The sequence below is a fragment of the Chelonia mydas genome, chromosome 2 (genome assembly GCF_015237465.2).
Source record: "Chelonia mydas isolate rCheMyd1 chromosome 2, rCheMyd1.pri.v2, whole genome shotgun sequence".
Lineage (NCBI taxonomy): Eukaryota > Metazoa > Chordata > Testudines > Cheloniidae > Chelonia > Chelonia mydas.
This window is the reverse complement of record NC_057850.1, coordinates 111,730,125-111,746,609: the sequence shown is the minus strand read 5'-3', so window position 1 is coordinate 111,746,609 and position 16,485 is coordinate 111,730,125. Positions and strand designations below refer to the sequence as shown.

The window sequence follows — 16,485 nt, the reverse complement described above, 5'->3', positions numbered from 1 at the left end:
TGGTATGCTTGCAAGAAATCAGTAGTGAAGGGTATCCACAATCGCCCTTCCAGTTTAGCCATTTGCAAACTCTCTTTCAAACTTCTGTTAAACCGTTCGATTTCCCCATTGGCTTGAGGGTAATACAGGGATGCCCTTCTGTGTAAAATGTTCCTCTGTGCTAGAAAAGTTTCGAACTCCAGGGAAGTAAATTGACTACCATTTCTGAACCCAGTTCTTTGGGGTTACCTTCCCTGCTAAAAACTGAAGAGAGGAACTTAATTACTGTAGCAGAAGAGATTTGCAATGTAAACGCTACCTCAGGCCATTTACTGAAATAGTCTATTAAAATGATGGCATAAAGGCAGTCAATTGGAGCAGTATCAAAGGGTCCTACAATGTCAATCGCCATTTTTTTCCCCCATGCAGATTCAGGAAGAAAAACAGGCTGTAATCGAGGGGTACATGTCACTCTGTCTTATCATGCATTTGGCAAGCGACACAGGATTTTAAGAGTGCTTCAGTTTGAGAGTCCATCCCTGGCCACCAATACAGATCCTGTAGTCGTTGTTTGGTTCGGACAATTCCTTGATGAGTATCGTGTGCCAGGTGTATGAGTTTTGACTGTAATTCTTCTGGCACAAGGAGCCAGTGTGTACCTCATAGCACACAGCCATCAAACAAAGAAAGTTCATCCCGAACTCTAAAATAAGGCAGCAAAACTGGGTCAAGGTTTTTAGGGTGACTGGGCCATCTCTTTGTCAGAAATTCCCATAGTTTTTGTTGAACAAGCAGCTTGAAATTGTTCTCTTGTAACTGCAGTGAGAGCACTTGTAATAAGCGCAAGCACTACATCCTCATCCTCCGGTGGACCATCTGGTGAAGGCAAAGGCAGGCAAGAAAGGCAATCAGCAACCACATTTTGGTTTCCAGGCTTATATTCCAGTTCCTAATTGAAAAAGAGTAGTCTTGCAGACCATCGAGCAATACAGTATCCTGCTCTTCCCAGTCCTTTTGTGGTGAGCAACGTCGTCAAAAGGCTGTGGTCTGTGCACAACTTGAACATGTGACCCTACAGGTAAGTTCTCCATTTTTCAGTAGCCCAGACACAAGCAAGTGCTTCTTTTTCAACTGTAGAATATTTTCTCTCAGCATTACTTAGTGTCCTTGAAGCAAATGCAACAGTCCTCTCTGTGTTGTCCTCATGCAGTTGTGTGAAAACAGCCCCAAGTCCATAATCAGAAGCATCAGTAGTTACAATTGTGGGAAATGCAGGACTGAATAGTGCATGTACTGGACTATGTACAATCAAGTCTTTCACCATTTCGAAACTAGCTTGTGCATCTGTTGTCCACACTAAGGTTGAACTTCTCTGTAGTAATTCTCATAATGGTTCAATGACAGAAGCATAATTGGGAATGAATTTTGCATACCAGGAGGTAAGACCCAAAAAGGAACGTAAGGTTTGCAAATCTGTTGGAGAAGGAGCATTTGAAGTTGCCAGGATATGATCTGGATCAGGTTTTAGTCCAGCCTGTGAAATTGTATCCCCCAGAAAGGAAAGTTCAGTTTGTCTAAATTTGCATTTGGACCTATTGAGCTGGAGGCCTGCTGTACTGATGCAGTTTAGTACAGACTGCAGGTTATTGTCATGCTCCTCAGAAGTATTTCCAAACACGATAATATCATCCAGATAGCACTGAACTCCATGCTGATTCTTCAGAACCATTACATCATTTTTTGAAAGGCACTTGGGGCAGATGCAAGACCGTATGGAACACGTTTAAAACGAAACAGTCCCTCATGTGTAATAAATGCTGTGAGGGCTCTGCTATCGTCATGCAACATAACCTGATGGTATGCGCTCTGCAAATCAAGAGTAGAAAACATCTTTGCTCCACGGAGTTCTGCAAATACTTCTTCTATGTGAGGAAGAGGATCGCTGCCAATCACAATAGCATTATTTGGCTCCCTAAAGTCCACACAAAGGTGAATGCCTCCACCCTTCTTCTGCGTCTCTACTATAGGTGAAGGAGGAGTCGATCTCTTCAATAATGTCCGTTTGAACAAGTTTTCTAAGTTCCTCTGAAACAGCTTCCCTGTCTGAAAATGGTAAGCGCTGTAATTTCTGTCGTACAGGCATCACGTTATTCCTCATTTCAACTTCATGTAGAAACCCATAAGCACAGCCGAGTTTCTCCTCAACTTGGTGTTGGGTCCCAGCTGAAACTGGTGTGTATACTGCAAGAGTGCTTTGCTGAGGAAGATCAATTCGTCCATTACACTACCCTAAGATTTAAAGCAGCCAATAAATCTCTGCCAAAGATAGGAGTGCCTTTGTGGACAATGTAGAACTCTGCAGTTACACAGCAATCACCAAAAGAAACTATTACTGGCAGGCAGCCATGTACTGGAATATGGTTTTTCAAATAGCACAGCAAGTGAACTTTGGGTTCAGTAAGAGGCACATCTTTAAAGTAATGCAGATGGAATTAGGTAGTATAGATACTGCTGAGCCAGTATCCAACATTAGCTGAATAAAGTGTCGTTTGCCTGAGGGTATGGTGGAAACATTTACAGTGCACTTTATCTGTTCTGGAATATGTGCAGTAGTGATTTTGTTCACACTCAGCACAGTAACATCTGGTATTGTAATTGCATGCACCTGTTGATTGAACTGGCTACTGCGAAATACTTTAGCAAAATGTCCAATCTTTTTGCAATGATTGCACTGAGCTACTTTTGCCGGACATCCTGTGTAGCTTGCAAGGTGTTGTGGGGATCCACAGCGAAAACATGCTTTTACTGAATTTTGAATTTGCTGATTCGGTGGTTTTTCAATATTTTTCCTCTTGCAATTGTGTCTGCAGTGGTAGTGAACTTTTCTGCAAAGGAGTCATAGCCTGGACTGTGCCTCCTGTATCCATGCTCATTATTTTGGCTTCAGCTGTAGCTGACTCAATCTGAGTAGCAATGGTTATTGCTTTTTCTAGTGTAAGTTGTGGTTCTAGAAGCAAGCGTTCTCTTACATGAAGCATGGTTGTTTTCTCAATGAGCTGGTCTCTAATCATCTCATCTGCCATATTCCCAAAAATCACAAATTACAATCAGACTCCTCAGAGAAGCAATATACTGCATTATAGTTTCCTCTGGTTTCTGCTCACGCTGGTGAAATCTGTAGCGATTAGCTACTACATTCACTTTTGGCACAAAAAAAATTCTTTAATACAGTGAGTGCAGTCTCATATTTATCATCTGCAGGGGGAAAAGTGTAAAATATACAGCAGTGGATTAGCAGAGCATGCTTTCTTACTTCAGAAATCTCTGTAGCACTGATTGCAAGCAGGTAAGTCTCAAACATATGGATCCAGGTAGTAAAAGCAATTGGAGGCTCACCTGGGCTTTGCAGAAAGGGTGGAGGTGGGTTCAGAGGCAGAAGATCCATACTTGTTGCCAAAACGTTGTAAATCAACCAGGCAAGATACTAACAAGCTTCAACAGGACTTTATTTTCAAAGTGGAAACCTCTTTACCAAGCTGCTGCTGCACCCTCTGTAGCTTTCTCCCAGCCTCTCAACTCCTTCCCCTTCCTTCCTGTTTCCTGTCCTTTCAGACTCCCAACAGCCAGTGCTCCCAATTCTAATAATTACAAGCAACATCTAAACACCACACATATTCACACTTACGCAATGCTCTGACTAATGGAGCCGAAAGGTAGCGCTCTAACTAGCAGTAGCCATTGCAGTGCTCACGCACCTCCCTTATCCTTCCCATCAGTGAGCATCCAGGGTCCCAGGGCAAAGGTATAAAGGGGCGTGGTGCTCCAGCCACTTCAATTCTTTTACCTATGACTCCAAGCCCATTGGTAAGTGTGACGAAGTGGGACTGTTCTTAATGTTTCCTCCGAATATTGTGGGGGTGCCTCAGTTTCCCATATGCAGTTCTTAAGTATCTAGGGGGTGGGAGAAGGGTGTATGATCATTGCAGAGCCCTAGAGGGCAGGTGTGTGCAGGGGTCTGGACACAGAGAATGGCCGACACCCTGTTTCCTGGCAACTGATGGCCTGGGCCCTTCCCCCCTGCAAGGTGAGAGCTAAAGGGTTGGAGAACAAAGGAATCAGGTGGCCTCCTGGCCCGGGAAAGGAACAAAGCCCAGAGGAGGAGGGGCTGGAGGGACTTTCAGTTTGGGGCTGGCTAGGACATGGAGTGAAGTGCAGACGTGGTTGTCTGGCTCACTGCCCTCCAAAATGGACCCAGCTGAGGGGTCCTGTTCTCTGCACCTACAAACTCAGTGTTAGACCATGTTCCTGTCGTCTAATAAACCTCTGTTTTACTGGCTGGCTGAGAGTCACGTCTGACTGCGAAGTTGGGGTGCAGGACCCTCTGGCTTCCCCAGGAGCCCCGCCTAAGCGGACTCGCTGTGGGAAGCGCACGGAGGGGCAGAGGATGCTGAATGCTCTGAGGTCAGACCCAGGAAGGTGGAAGCTGGGTGAGCTGTGTGCCCTGCAGACAGGCTGCTCACCGGAAGGCGACTGCCCCAGAGTCCTGCCTGGCTTCATGGGGAGCAGTTCCAGAGCATCGCCCGGGCACTCCGTGACAGTAAGTAGGACTCCAAGGTAGTGAGGAAAGGCAGACAGGAAGTGTCAATATGCAGAGTCCACCTCAAAGAGCCTCAGAGGCAAATACCTTCATTTTTCTTTTGAGTGTCCTCTGCATACTCCCACTTCTGACATAGCTTAAGCAGTACTCTGACCCAGGTGGGTGGGATGACAGAATGCTAATTGAATAAGGACTGCAGTATTGCCTTGTCAAATCTTGCATCAGATCCAGGGCCGGCTCCAGGCACCAGTGTTCCAAGCAGGTGCTTGGGGCGGCAGTTAGAAAGGGGCGGCAGTTCCTTTGGCCACAGCGGCAGCTTCTTGGTTCTGCCCGTCGCCGTGGAAATTTGGCTGCAGCTTCTTCCTTTTGCCGTCCACAGTGGCAGCTTTTTCGCTGCTTGGGGCGGCAAAAATCGTAGAGCCGGCCCTGATCAGATCTAAATACTATTCCTTAGATTTAGAGAAGGTATAAAAAGAACTCCATGTTGCTGCCATAAAAATCTCTCAGAGGAACATACCTAGAAAAACCCACAGAGGCTGCCTTCTGTCTAGTAGAATGTGTTTTAATTCCCTGAAGAATGGGCAACCCCATCAGTTTATAAGCTTCATTAATACATACTCTAACGCTAGCATTCATACAGATATAGCTTTCCCCTTGTTCTTTCTTAGGGTATGTCTACAGTACGATATCATTTCAAAATTATTCTATTCGAATTTTTGGAAGCGATTTTATACATTCGGTCTTCTGTGTCCCCACTAAAGTTCATGAACTTGGCTGAGTGCGTCCACAGTACCGAGGCTAGCATCGAATGTCAGAGTGGTGCACTGTGGGTAGCTATCCCACAGTTCCCGCCGCCCATTGGAATTCTGGGTTAAGCTCCCAGTGCATGATGGGGCAAAAACATTCTCACGGGTGTTTCTGGGTGTGTGTCATCAGTCGCACCTTCCTTCGTGAAAGCTATGGCAGACAATCATTTTGCGCCTTTTTGGTGTGCAGACGTCATACTGCTTTCTGCAGACGGTGCACGATTTCGTATGCGGGGTGGGAGGTTGAGGCAACTCGCCTGGCAGCCAGTTTCACACAGCCAGACAACAGGGCGATTAGAAGAGCGCAGCAGGGCGTACTGCACATCAGAGAAACTTTGAAAGCCAGTTTCATGACTAGCCAGGGTACGGTGTGACAGTTGTGTTTGTTTCTCTTAAAGTTACCCGCCCCCTATATATATGAAAGGAAATAAAGTCACAATTGATTAAAAACCGTTATTTGTTGCACAAAACATTGAGAGAAATCAGAAGCTAGATGGCCGGGGTGGGGGGGGGCGGATTGGGTTAGGGGGGTGGAGGAGGAGGGAAGGACAAGTCCAGAAACCAAATTAAAATTTAGGATATGCCAGCTTTCTGTTGCTTGTGCAGTCCTCTAGGGTTGACTGTGTGGGTCCCCGTAGCCTCCCCCTCTGTGTTCTTGGGTGTCTGGGTGAGGAGGCTATGGAACTTGGAGTGGAGGGAGGGCGGTTATACAGGGGCTGCAGCAGCAGTCTGTGATCTTACTGCCTTTCCCGCATTAGATCCACCATACAGTGGAGCATGTCAGTTTGCTCCCCCATGAGCTTGATCATAGCATCCTGCCTGCTCTCATCGCTCACGTCCCTCCTCTCTTCATATTCGTGTAATGCTTTATGCGACTCCGCTATTGTTTGCCTCCACACATTCAGCTGGGCCCTATCAGTGCGGGAGCACTGCATGAGCTCGGCAAACATGTCGTCCTGAATTAATTTTTTCTGCCTTCTAATCTGGACCAGCCTCTGGGACAGAGTAGATAGGGGCTGCGTTGAAACATTTGCACCAGCTGCGGGAGGAGAAAAAGGGAGGGTAGTATGTTAAAAGATACATTTTAGAGAACAAAGGGGACACACTTTCTCGATGAAACAGGCAATTCATAGTACACAGCACATGTTCTTTCTGTACAAGGTCGCATTTTGCCTCTTATACTGAAGTGCCTGCCACTTTGGTGTGAGTAAGCCATCACATGCGGCCGGGCAACAGAATTGAGCTTGCAGGCAACCATGGTAAGCCCTAGGGGCACGCTGGGTTCTGCTTCTTCTGCATTCATTTCAATGCTTTCAAACTGCCTGGCCCCCTTTCCCATAGCAAGCAATGCCTGGTGGGTTTGCCATATAAAAGGAGGGCCTGCGGGCTCTCTGGGATGATCGCTTCACACAACACCCTTCCCCCTCCGACACACACACCCACCGTGTGGCTCCGATGAGGCTCTGAGTAGGGATGAGCCCTTTAAACTAAACACAAACAGCCCAGCCCAGCTGGGTTTCCCCCACCCCCCACTACGTGGCTCCGATCAAGCTCTCACTCACCAGAAGTGCCTTCTCCAGGGTCATGGTCCGGGAGCATGCCTTGGGAGTAGGGGGAGGCTATTGGCTCCAGTGCTAAGAATAGTTCCTGGCTAGGGGTGGAAAACGGATTTCCCACTTGCCACCTATGCACTATCCTCCTCCTCCAAAAACTCATCCTCCTCACTCTGTGCTACTTCCCTCTTGCAGGTGTCCACGGACAGTGGTGGGGTAGTGGTGGCGTCAACCCCCATAACTGCATGCAGCTCACGGTAGAAGTGGCATGTATGGGGCTGTGACCCAAAGTGCCCATTCGCCTCCCTGGCTTTTTGGTACACTTGCCTGAGCTCCCTGATTTTTGTACAACACTGCTCTGTGTCCCTGGAGTAGCCTCTTTCCGTCGTGGCCCTGAAGACTTTAGCGTACGTATTTGCGTTTCTTTTTTTGGAACGTAGTTCTGCCATAACAGATTCGTCTCCCCAACATGCCATGAGATCCAGTACCTCCCGTTCGGACCATGCGGGAGCTCGTCTGTGAATCCGGGACTGCGTGGTCACCTGTGCTGGTGGACTCTGCTGATGGTCACCTGTGCTGGTGGACTCTGCTGATGGTCACCTGTGCTGGTGGACTCTGCTGATGGTCACCTGTGCTGGTGGTGACCCAACAGGAAATTCAGAAGTTCCCGGGGCTTTTACTGCCTACCTGGCTAGTGCACCAGAATTGAGAGTGTTGTCCAGAGCGGTCACAAGGGAGCATTCTGGGAAAGCTCCCGGAGGCCAATAACGTCGAATTGCGTCCACAGTACCTGTAACCCAGAACTGCGATCTCAATTTTAGCGGTACTCCACTTGCTGAGGTGGAGTACAGAAATCGGATTAAAGAGCCCTTTAAATTGAAAAAACTGGTTTAGTCGTGTGGACGGAATCAGTTTTATTTCGAAGTAACTCAGCTAATTCCAAAACAACCGTGTACTGTAGACCAGGCCTCAGTTCATAAACAAATTTAGGGACAATCTAAATTGTTTGGTCCTGTCTAAATACCAGGCTAAAGCCCTTTTAACATCCAGAGTATGTAATTTAACCTCTCCATTGTGAGACTGGAGTTTGGGAAAGGAAACTGATAAAATTGAAGACTAGTTTATATGGAAATCTGAGATCACTTTTAGTAAAAATCAAGGGTGTGTACAAAGCACTACTTCATCTTTATGAAAAACAATGAATGATGGATCAGCCATTAATGCACGTAGTTGACGTATATGTCCTGCATAGGCGATGACTATAAAAAACACTGTCTTAATAGACAAATAAAATAAATTACAGCTTGCCAAAGATTCAAGGGGAGGTCTCATCAATTGTGAGAGCACTATGTTTAAATTCCAAGATGGCATAGGATGTCTTATTGGAAGGTATAAATTATTGAGGCCTCTTAAGAACCTCTTAACTACATTATTAATAAATACTGATTTGTTCTCCATAGGTACATGTTGTGCTGATATGGCTGAGAGATGAACCTTTACTGAAGACAGTGAAAAAGCTGTTTTCTTAAGCGACAATAACTATTGTAAAATTTAACTGGATTGGTGCTGTACATGGATCTTAATCATACACAGAAATTCACAATAAAAACTATTTATTTTTCTTAATCCAAAATAGAGCAACGCCCCATCTTTTTTTTGTGTGTCCCTCTAATACTCCTTCTGCAGATCTGGTTCACAATTCATATTTTCTTCTTCTGATCGAAGGTTATTCTCAGTTCAGAAGGAATTGAAGATAATACTATACTTGTTGGATATGGGACATTGGAGAAAAATTCTCTGGGGAACCAGACGGCTTTTTAAGTGATGGCAGTAGAGAAGAAATTCTAAATTATTTTACATGACCTCTCTTTTCCAAAAAACACATATCTGGGACTGTTTCAATACATCTCCTTCCTTTTCCATTACTATAAACTGAATCAACCTCTGGCTGAACTAGGGATGTATCGGATCTATGAATCTGTGCCTTGACTATTAACTGCTGCAGTACCACACTGCTACTAGTCACTAGTTTCATAGCATTCCTTCGTCTCGATGGTTCCTTGAAGTCTCACTTTCAGAACCAGCTCATCCGGATCTGAGGAAGAACATCACCTCACCTTCCTATGAGGATATATATCAAAGCACTGGCTCCTTAAAAATACTTGGCTTAGAGGAGTCTTCTTCCTGCAGATTGGCTTTTTTCACAGAGACGGACACCACCAAGAACTGGAAAATGATGCCTACCCTACCAGCTGAGTCACTACGAAAACGTAAAGTATTGGCTAAAGTATTGGCTCTAGACATAGAACCTCAGGAGGATTTCCTTTTCTGATCTTTATCACAGGGACTCCTAGCAATAGCAACAGAAGAAGACGACTCATTCAGTTTCTAGTAGACTTGTCCAATGCCACTACCAGCCTGTGGGCTTTCTTAGCTCCTGGCCCTATTCCATTTCCAAATGATTTCGCCAACACTGCTTCTTTTAAAAAGGATTACTTGAAGTCTATTCTGTCTTTCTTTGCTCTTGTTGTGAACATTCAGCAAATTGAACACACCAGGTATCTAAAGTGTATATCCAATGTCAGAACAATGCCAGACAAGTTACACATCTTTTGAAACCGGAGTTGTTCTTCAGTTCCATGCCAAGCAAGGAACTGTATTACTCTATTACTATAACTATATAACTACTTAAAACTAGCTAACTAATCACAGATCTGGGAGGACTCCAGAGCTCCACACAAAAAGCGTTCAGCCAGTTGCAGCTTTGAAGGAACTGAGGCAGCTGGAGCACCATGCTCCTTTCTACCCTTGCCCTGGAATACTCGATGTTCACTGAGGGAGGGGTGAGGGAGGACATGAGTGCCCCAACAGCTACTGCTAGCTAGAGTTCTACCGGTCAGATCAGGGGACACTTGAAGGAGAACCAAAAGCTCCTTTTCAAGCTCACAAGTTGATCTAGAAATGAAAGTAACACAGTGTAATAGTAGAGTGGAGATGAGTAGTATGGCACCAGAGACCTTATTACAGCATACTTTCAGAGACAACTACTTATAGGTAAACTCCTCCCCTTCCTTTCTTAGCTTCCTATTGCTGTTCCTGGTGATTAAAGAATTTTCCTATTACTTGGTAGACAAAATTGCTCAGATTTCAATTGAGCTGCCTATCTACTCCCAAGAAAACAGAAGCGTGTTGAGGGGACAAATATTGAGTCATCTTCTCTGCTTGAATTTCAGACAAACCAAAAATCATTCAGATTGTCAAGGTGGGGTATGGCTTCAATCTACAGCCTCGGAGTTGTACAGATTAGCACTGTCCACTGATTGGACAGATCCTAGAAATCTGTTTGCCAAGGAAATATGCAGAATTTGCATTTTTACAGAGGATCTTTAGTTTTTACTCTGGCTCCCCAGCTCTGAAGGCAGAGCAGAGAACAGCGGCTGCTGGCTGGTCGCACAGCTCTGAAGGCAGCACCACCAGAAGCAGCAGCGCAGAAGTAAGGGTGGCATGGTATAGTATTGCCACCCTTACTTCTCCATTACTACTGGCAATGGCTCTGCTTTCAGAGCTGGGCGTCCGGCCAGCAGCTGCCACTCTCCGGCAACCCAAGAGAAACTAAAGTTCAGCGTTTCAATAGTAGACTGACTCTACTATCAGTTGAGATTGTCAGCCTTTCCCTATAGATCAGGGGTGGGCAAACTTTTTGGCCCAAGGGCCACAGTGGGGTTGCGAAACTGTATGGAGGACCAGGTAGGGAAGGCTGTGCCTCCCCAAACAGCCTGGCCCCCGCCCCCATCTGCCCCCTCCCACTTCCTGCCCCCTGACTGCCCCCCTCAGAACCTCTGACCCATCCAACCCCCCCCTCCCCGGCTCCTTGTCCCCTGACTGCCCCCTCCCGGCACCCCTCGCCCCTAACTGCCCCCCCGGGACCCCACCCCCATCCAACCCCCCCTGCTCCCTGTCCCCTGACTGCCCCGACCTCTATCCACATCCCCACCCCGACAGGCCCCCCGGGTCTCCCACACCTATCCAACCCCCCCCAGCTCCCTGTCCCCCCAACCCCTATCCACACCCCCACCTCCTGACAAGGCCCCCCAGGACCCCACTCCCTATCCAACCTCCCCTGCTCCCTGTCCCTGGTCTGCCCCGACCCCTATCCACATCCTCGCCCCCTGACAGGCCTCCTGGGACTCCCACGCCTATCCAACCCCCCCGTTCCCCATCCCGACCACCGCCCCCAACCTCCGCCCCATCCAACCGCCCCTTGCTCTCTGTCCCCTGACTGCCCCCTGGGACCTACTATCCAACCTCCCCCTGCCACCGTGCATGCCGCCACCACCCCCTTACCATGCCGCTCAGAGCAGCAGGACCTCGCAGCCCTGCTGCCCGGACAGAGCAAGCCATGCTACCTGCGCGGCAGCATGGCTGCGGGGGAGGGTCCGGGGGCTAGCCTCCCCAGCCAGGAGCTCAAGGGCTGGGCAGGATGTGGCCCACGGGCCATAGTTTGCCCACCTCTGCTATAGATGAACAGTACACGGCTACCCCCTGATACCTGACACCATGCAAGGCACTAAATTTAGCCGTATGGAATGGAAATCCATCAACCTCAACAAAAAACTCACACAGATACAGACAGACATCATCTTCCTCTCCAAGTGCAAACAGATGGACATCATACCAAATGGACTGAAGGTAAAAAATCCATTACAATTAACACACTACACTGACTATGGTGAGAGACTGTGCCACACACTCTCAAAGAAACTGAGGAACCACCTGATCAGCATTCTGTACAGCAGACAGTAGAAGATCAAGAATGAGCTCTCAAAACTGGAGACTCTCATACAAAACCAACCTTCCACACAAAATTCCACGTGGCTGGACTTTACAAAAATGAGACAAGCCATTTACAACATACACTTCACGTCTCTACAGAGGAAAAAGGACAGTAAACTATCTAAACTCCTACATGACACAGGGGGCTACAACAGTGGTACCCTCAACTCACCTAACAATATTGTTAATCTATCCAACCACACACACAGCCCGGTGGAAGAGACTGTCCTATCTTGGGGACTCTCTTTCTGCCCCACCACCCCCACGAACATGATACAGTTCTGCGGTAATCTGGAAGCCTACTTTCATTATCTCCAGATTAAGTAATATTTTCAACATACCACTGAACAGTGCACTGACCCACAGGAACCCTCCTACCAACATTACAAGAAGAAGAATTCTGCGTGGACTCCTCCTGATGGTCAAAATGACAGACTGGACTTCTACACAGAGTGCTTCCGCAGACATGCACAAGCTGAAATTGTGAACAAACAGCATCACTTGCCCCATAACCTCAGCCGTACAGAACGCAATGCCATCCACAACCTCAGAAACAACTCTGACATTATAACCAAAGGGGCTGACAAAGGAGGTGCTGTAGTCATAATGAACAGGTCGGATTATGAACAGGAGGCTGCCAGGCAACTCTCCAACACCACATTCTACAGGCCACTATCCTCTGACCCCACTGAGGAGTACCAAAAGAAACTACACCATCTGCTCAAGAAACTCCCTGAAAAAGCGAACAAATCTGCACAGACACACCCCTAGAACCCTGACCAGGGGTATTCTATCTGCTACCCAAGATCCATAAACCTGGAAATCCTGGATGCCCCATCATCTCAGACATTGGCACCCTGTCAGCAGGATTGTCTGGCTATGCAGACTCCGTCTTCAGGCCCTACTCTACCAGCACTCCTAGCTATCTTCGACACACCACTGACTTCCTGCCCCTCTGCCATGTACATTGGTCAAACTGGACAGTCTCTACGTAAAAGAGTAAATGGACACAAATCAGATGTCAAGAATTATAACATTCATAAACCAGTCGGAGAACACTTCAATCTCTCTGGTCACGCGATTACAGACATGAAAGTCGCTATTTTACAACAAAAAAACTTCAAATCCAGACTCCAGCGAGAAACTGCTGAATTGGAATTCATTTGCACATTGGATACAATTAACTTGGGCTTGAATAGAGACTGGGAGTGGCTTAGTCATTATGCAAGGTAGCCTATTTCCCCTTGTTTTTTCCTACCCCCCCCCCCCCCCCGGCCGTTCTTGTTAAACCCTGGGTTTGTGCTGGAAATGGCCCACCTTGATTATCGTACACATTGTAAGGAGAGTGGTCACTTTAGATAAGCTATTACCAGCAGGAGAGTGAGTTTTGTGTGTGTGGGGGGGAGTGAGAAAACCTGGATTTGTGCTAGAAATGGCCCAACTTGATTATCATACACATTGTAAGGAGAGTGATCACTTTAGATAAGCTATTACCAGCAGGAGAGTGGGGTGGGAGGAGGTATTTTTTCATGCTTTATGTGTATATAATAAGATCTTCTACACTTTCCACAGTATGCATCCGATGAAGTGAGCTGTAGCTCACGAAAGCTTATGCTCAAATAAATTGGTTAGTCTCTAAGGTGCCACAAGTACTCCTTTTCTTTTTGCGAATACAGACTAACACGGCTATTACTCTGAAACCTACAATCCATCTGTGATCTTCCAGAAAACACCATCCTGGCCACTATGGATGTAGAAGCCCTCTACACCAACATTCCACACAAAGATGGACTACAAGCTGTCAGGAACAGTATCCCCGATAATGTTACGGCAAACCTGGTGGCTGAACTTTGTGACTTTGTCCTCACTCACAACCATTTCAGATTTGGGGACAACTTATACCTTCAAGTCAGTGGCACTGCTATGGATACCCCCATGGCCTCACAGTATGCCAACATCTTTATGGCTGACTTAGAACAACGCTTCCTCAGCTCTCGTCCCCTAGTGGCCCTCCTCTACTTGCGCTACATTGATGACACCTTCATCATATGGACCCATGGGAAGGAGGCCCTTGAAGAATTCCACCTGGATTTCAACGATTTCCACCCCACCATCAATCTCAGCCTGGACCAGTCCACACAAGAGATCCACTTCCTGGACACTACACTAAAAATAAGCGATGGCCACATAAACACCACCCTATACCGGAAACCTACTGACCACTATACTTACCTACATGCCTCCAGCTTCCATCCAGGACACATCACATGATCCATTGTCTACAGCCAAGCCCTAAGATACAACTGCATTTGCTCCAACCCCTCAGACAGAGACAACCACCTACAAGATGTTTATCAAGCATTCTTAAAACTATAATATCCACCTGGGGAAGTGAGGAAACAGATTGACAGAGCGAGATGGGTACCCAGAAATCACCTACTACTGGACAGGCCCCACAAGGAAAATAACAGAACACCACTGGCCATCACGTACAGCCCCCAGCTAAAACCTCTCCAGTACATTATCAACGATCTACAACCTATCCTGGAAAATGATCCCTCACTCTCACAGACCTTGGGAGACAGGCCAGTCCTCGCTTACAGACAGCCCCCCAACCTGAAGCAAATACTCACCAGCAACTACACACCACAGAAACACTAACCCAGGAACCAATCCCTGTAGCAAACCTTGTTGCCTATTCTGTCCCCATATCTACTCTAGTGACACCATCAGAGGACCCAACCAGCCACACCATCAGAGGCTCATTCACCTGCACGTCTACTAATGTTATATATGCCATCATGTGCCAGCAATGCCCCTCTACCATGTACATTGACCAAACCGGACAGTCCCTACGTAAAAGAATAAATGGACACAAATCTGACATCAGGAATGGTAACACACAAAAGCCAGTGGGAGAACACTCCAGTCTTCCTGGACATTCTATAACAGATTTGAAAGTAGCTATACTTGAACAAAAAAACTTCAGAAACAGACTTCAAAGAGAAACAGCAGAACTAAAATTCATTTGCAAATTTAACACCATTAATTTGGGCTTGAATAGGGACTGGGAGTGGCTGGCTCATTACAGAAGCAGCTTTGCCTCTCCTGGAATTGACACCTCCTCATCTACTGTTGGGAGTGGACTACATCCACCCTGATTGAGTTGGCCCTGTCAACACTGGTTCTCCACTTGTGAGGTAACTCCCTTCTCTTCGTGTGTCAGTATATTTATGTCTGCATCTGTAACTTTCACTCCATGCATCTGAAGAAGTGAGATTTTTACCCATGAAAGCTTATGCTCAAATAAATCTGTTAGTCTTTAAGGTGCCACAGGACTCCTTGTTGTTTTTGAGGATAACAGTAGTTCTTTAAGAAGCCATTATTAGGGGAGATCACTGACACGGTTGTGCTGGGGCAACTCTGGCAGTGTCCTGACTCCTCAAATTCCTTGATATTGGTCAACTGGGTTATAGTTCTGGATATCAGGAACTGTACTGGTTGTTAGTTGATGATCCTCTCTTACCAATGGACAAAAAGTATCCGTTACTGATAGGGTCAGCAGGTTTGGACATTACCGCTAAATGGACCTGTGGAGTGAACTGCCACAGTATGCAAGTGGTTCTGAGACCTTCTCTATCCAGCCTGGTCTTCTCATGCCAACTATGCTGTGTTTGAGGGGCCTGTATCCCCAAAGAACTGGAATAGTATTTGGCCAAAAGTCTGAAAATTTAAACTACTCAATGCAAGGTGAAATTATCAAATCAAAAGAACATAAATAAAAGGTATCACAGATAGTCACTTCAAAACTTGTGTTCTCCGTGACAAAGATTTTCCCCTTACCAGGAAGATATCTTGACTGTCTCAGGTAGTATTGTTTTGCTGATGTATTTGATATTCCAGAGTCATTTCGCATCAGAGTTTTGCTTTCCCCTCCTGATTGGATACAGCCCAAGGCCTTTGGCTCTGGCATGCTGAAAATCAAGATGTCTAGTAATTTAACTGATAACTCTAGACTCAGAATTACAGACATTTATTCTAGCCTGATAAGTACAGTGCTCTCATCCAAACTCCACAAATCTTTTCCAAATAATGATTGTGGTCCTGACTTTATTTCTAGTGAAGTTAATGGAAAATTTGTATTTACTTCAATGGGAGTAAACTCAGGCTGTATGCGAAAAAAAGTGTGTCCAGATCTATTCTAAGAGCACCAATGCCTAGTGACTACCAAATGCTTAAAGTTTATCTCTGACTGGCGACTGAGATACACAAATCAGTTCCTAATCACAAAATAAGTTTACAACAAGTAAACATTTATCAGCTGGTGTAAAATAGATTGAACAGGAGTATATTTGCAGTGTTTGTGTATGTGATATTTTTTTTAAACACACAAGAGCAAAGGAACATAATCATCCTGAAAATGAAAAAAATAAAAATAAAAATGCAGCGCTAGGTGAAAGAATAATTGAAAAAAACCTCTCCCCACGCAATATCATATGCCACATTCCACCTCAACAGAGAACATGAAATAATGACATTGGGCAATAATGAAGACCTGAGACCAAAATCTTTAAACTGTTGCCCAAGAACCATGGCTTCCCCATCCCATGGATCCTAGCAATCTCTGCAGCAAGGGAGGGAAAACCACAGCTGAACATATGATGCATAACATGCAAAAGCAACTAGCCTTGTGACCTTCCATTTTTACCCCTCATGA

At 46.2% G+C, this 16,485-nt stretch overlaps 1 protein-coding gene across 6 annotated transcripts in view; it reads right to left on the bottom strand.

Moving 5' to 3' along the window:
• MAK (male germ cell associated kinase) overlaps positions 1–16,485 on the bottom strand; it is a 63,682-nt gene that overhangs the window by 14,819 nt on the left and 32,378 nt on the right. For 5 of the 6 annotated variants that reach the window (XM_043540123.1, XM_043540124.1, XM_043540122.1 and 2 more), the window contains one exon: positions 15,612–15,742. In XM_043540123.1, coding sequence (XP_043396058.1) covers positions 15,612–15,742 — 131 coding nt within the window. Of the gene's footprint in view, positions 1–5,835; positions 6,422–15,611; positions 15,743–16,485 lie in introns of those variants that run through there. The other variant, XM_043540125.1, reaches the window with a different exon arrangement.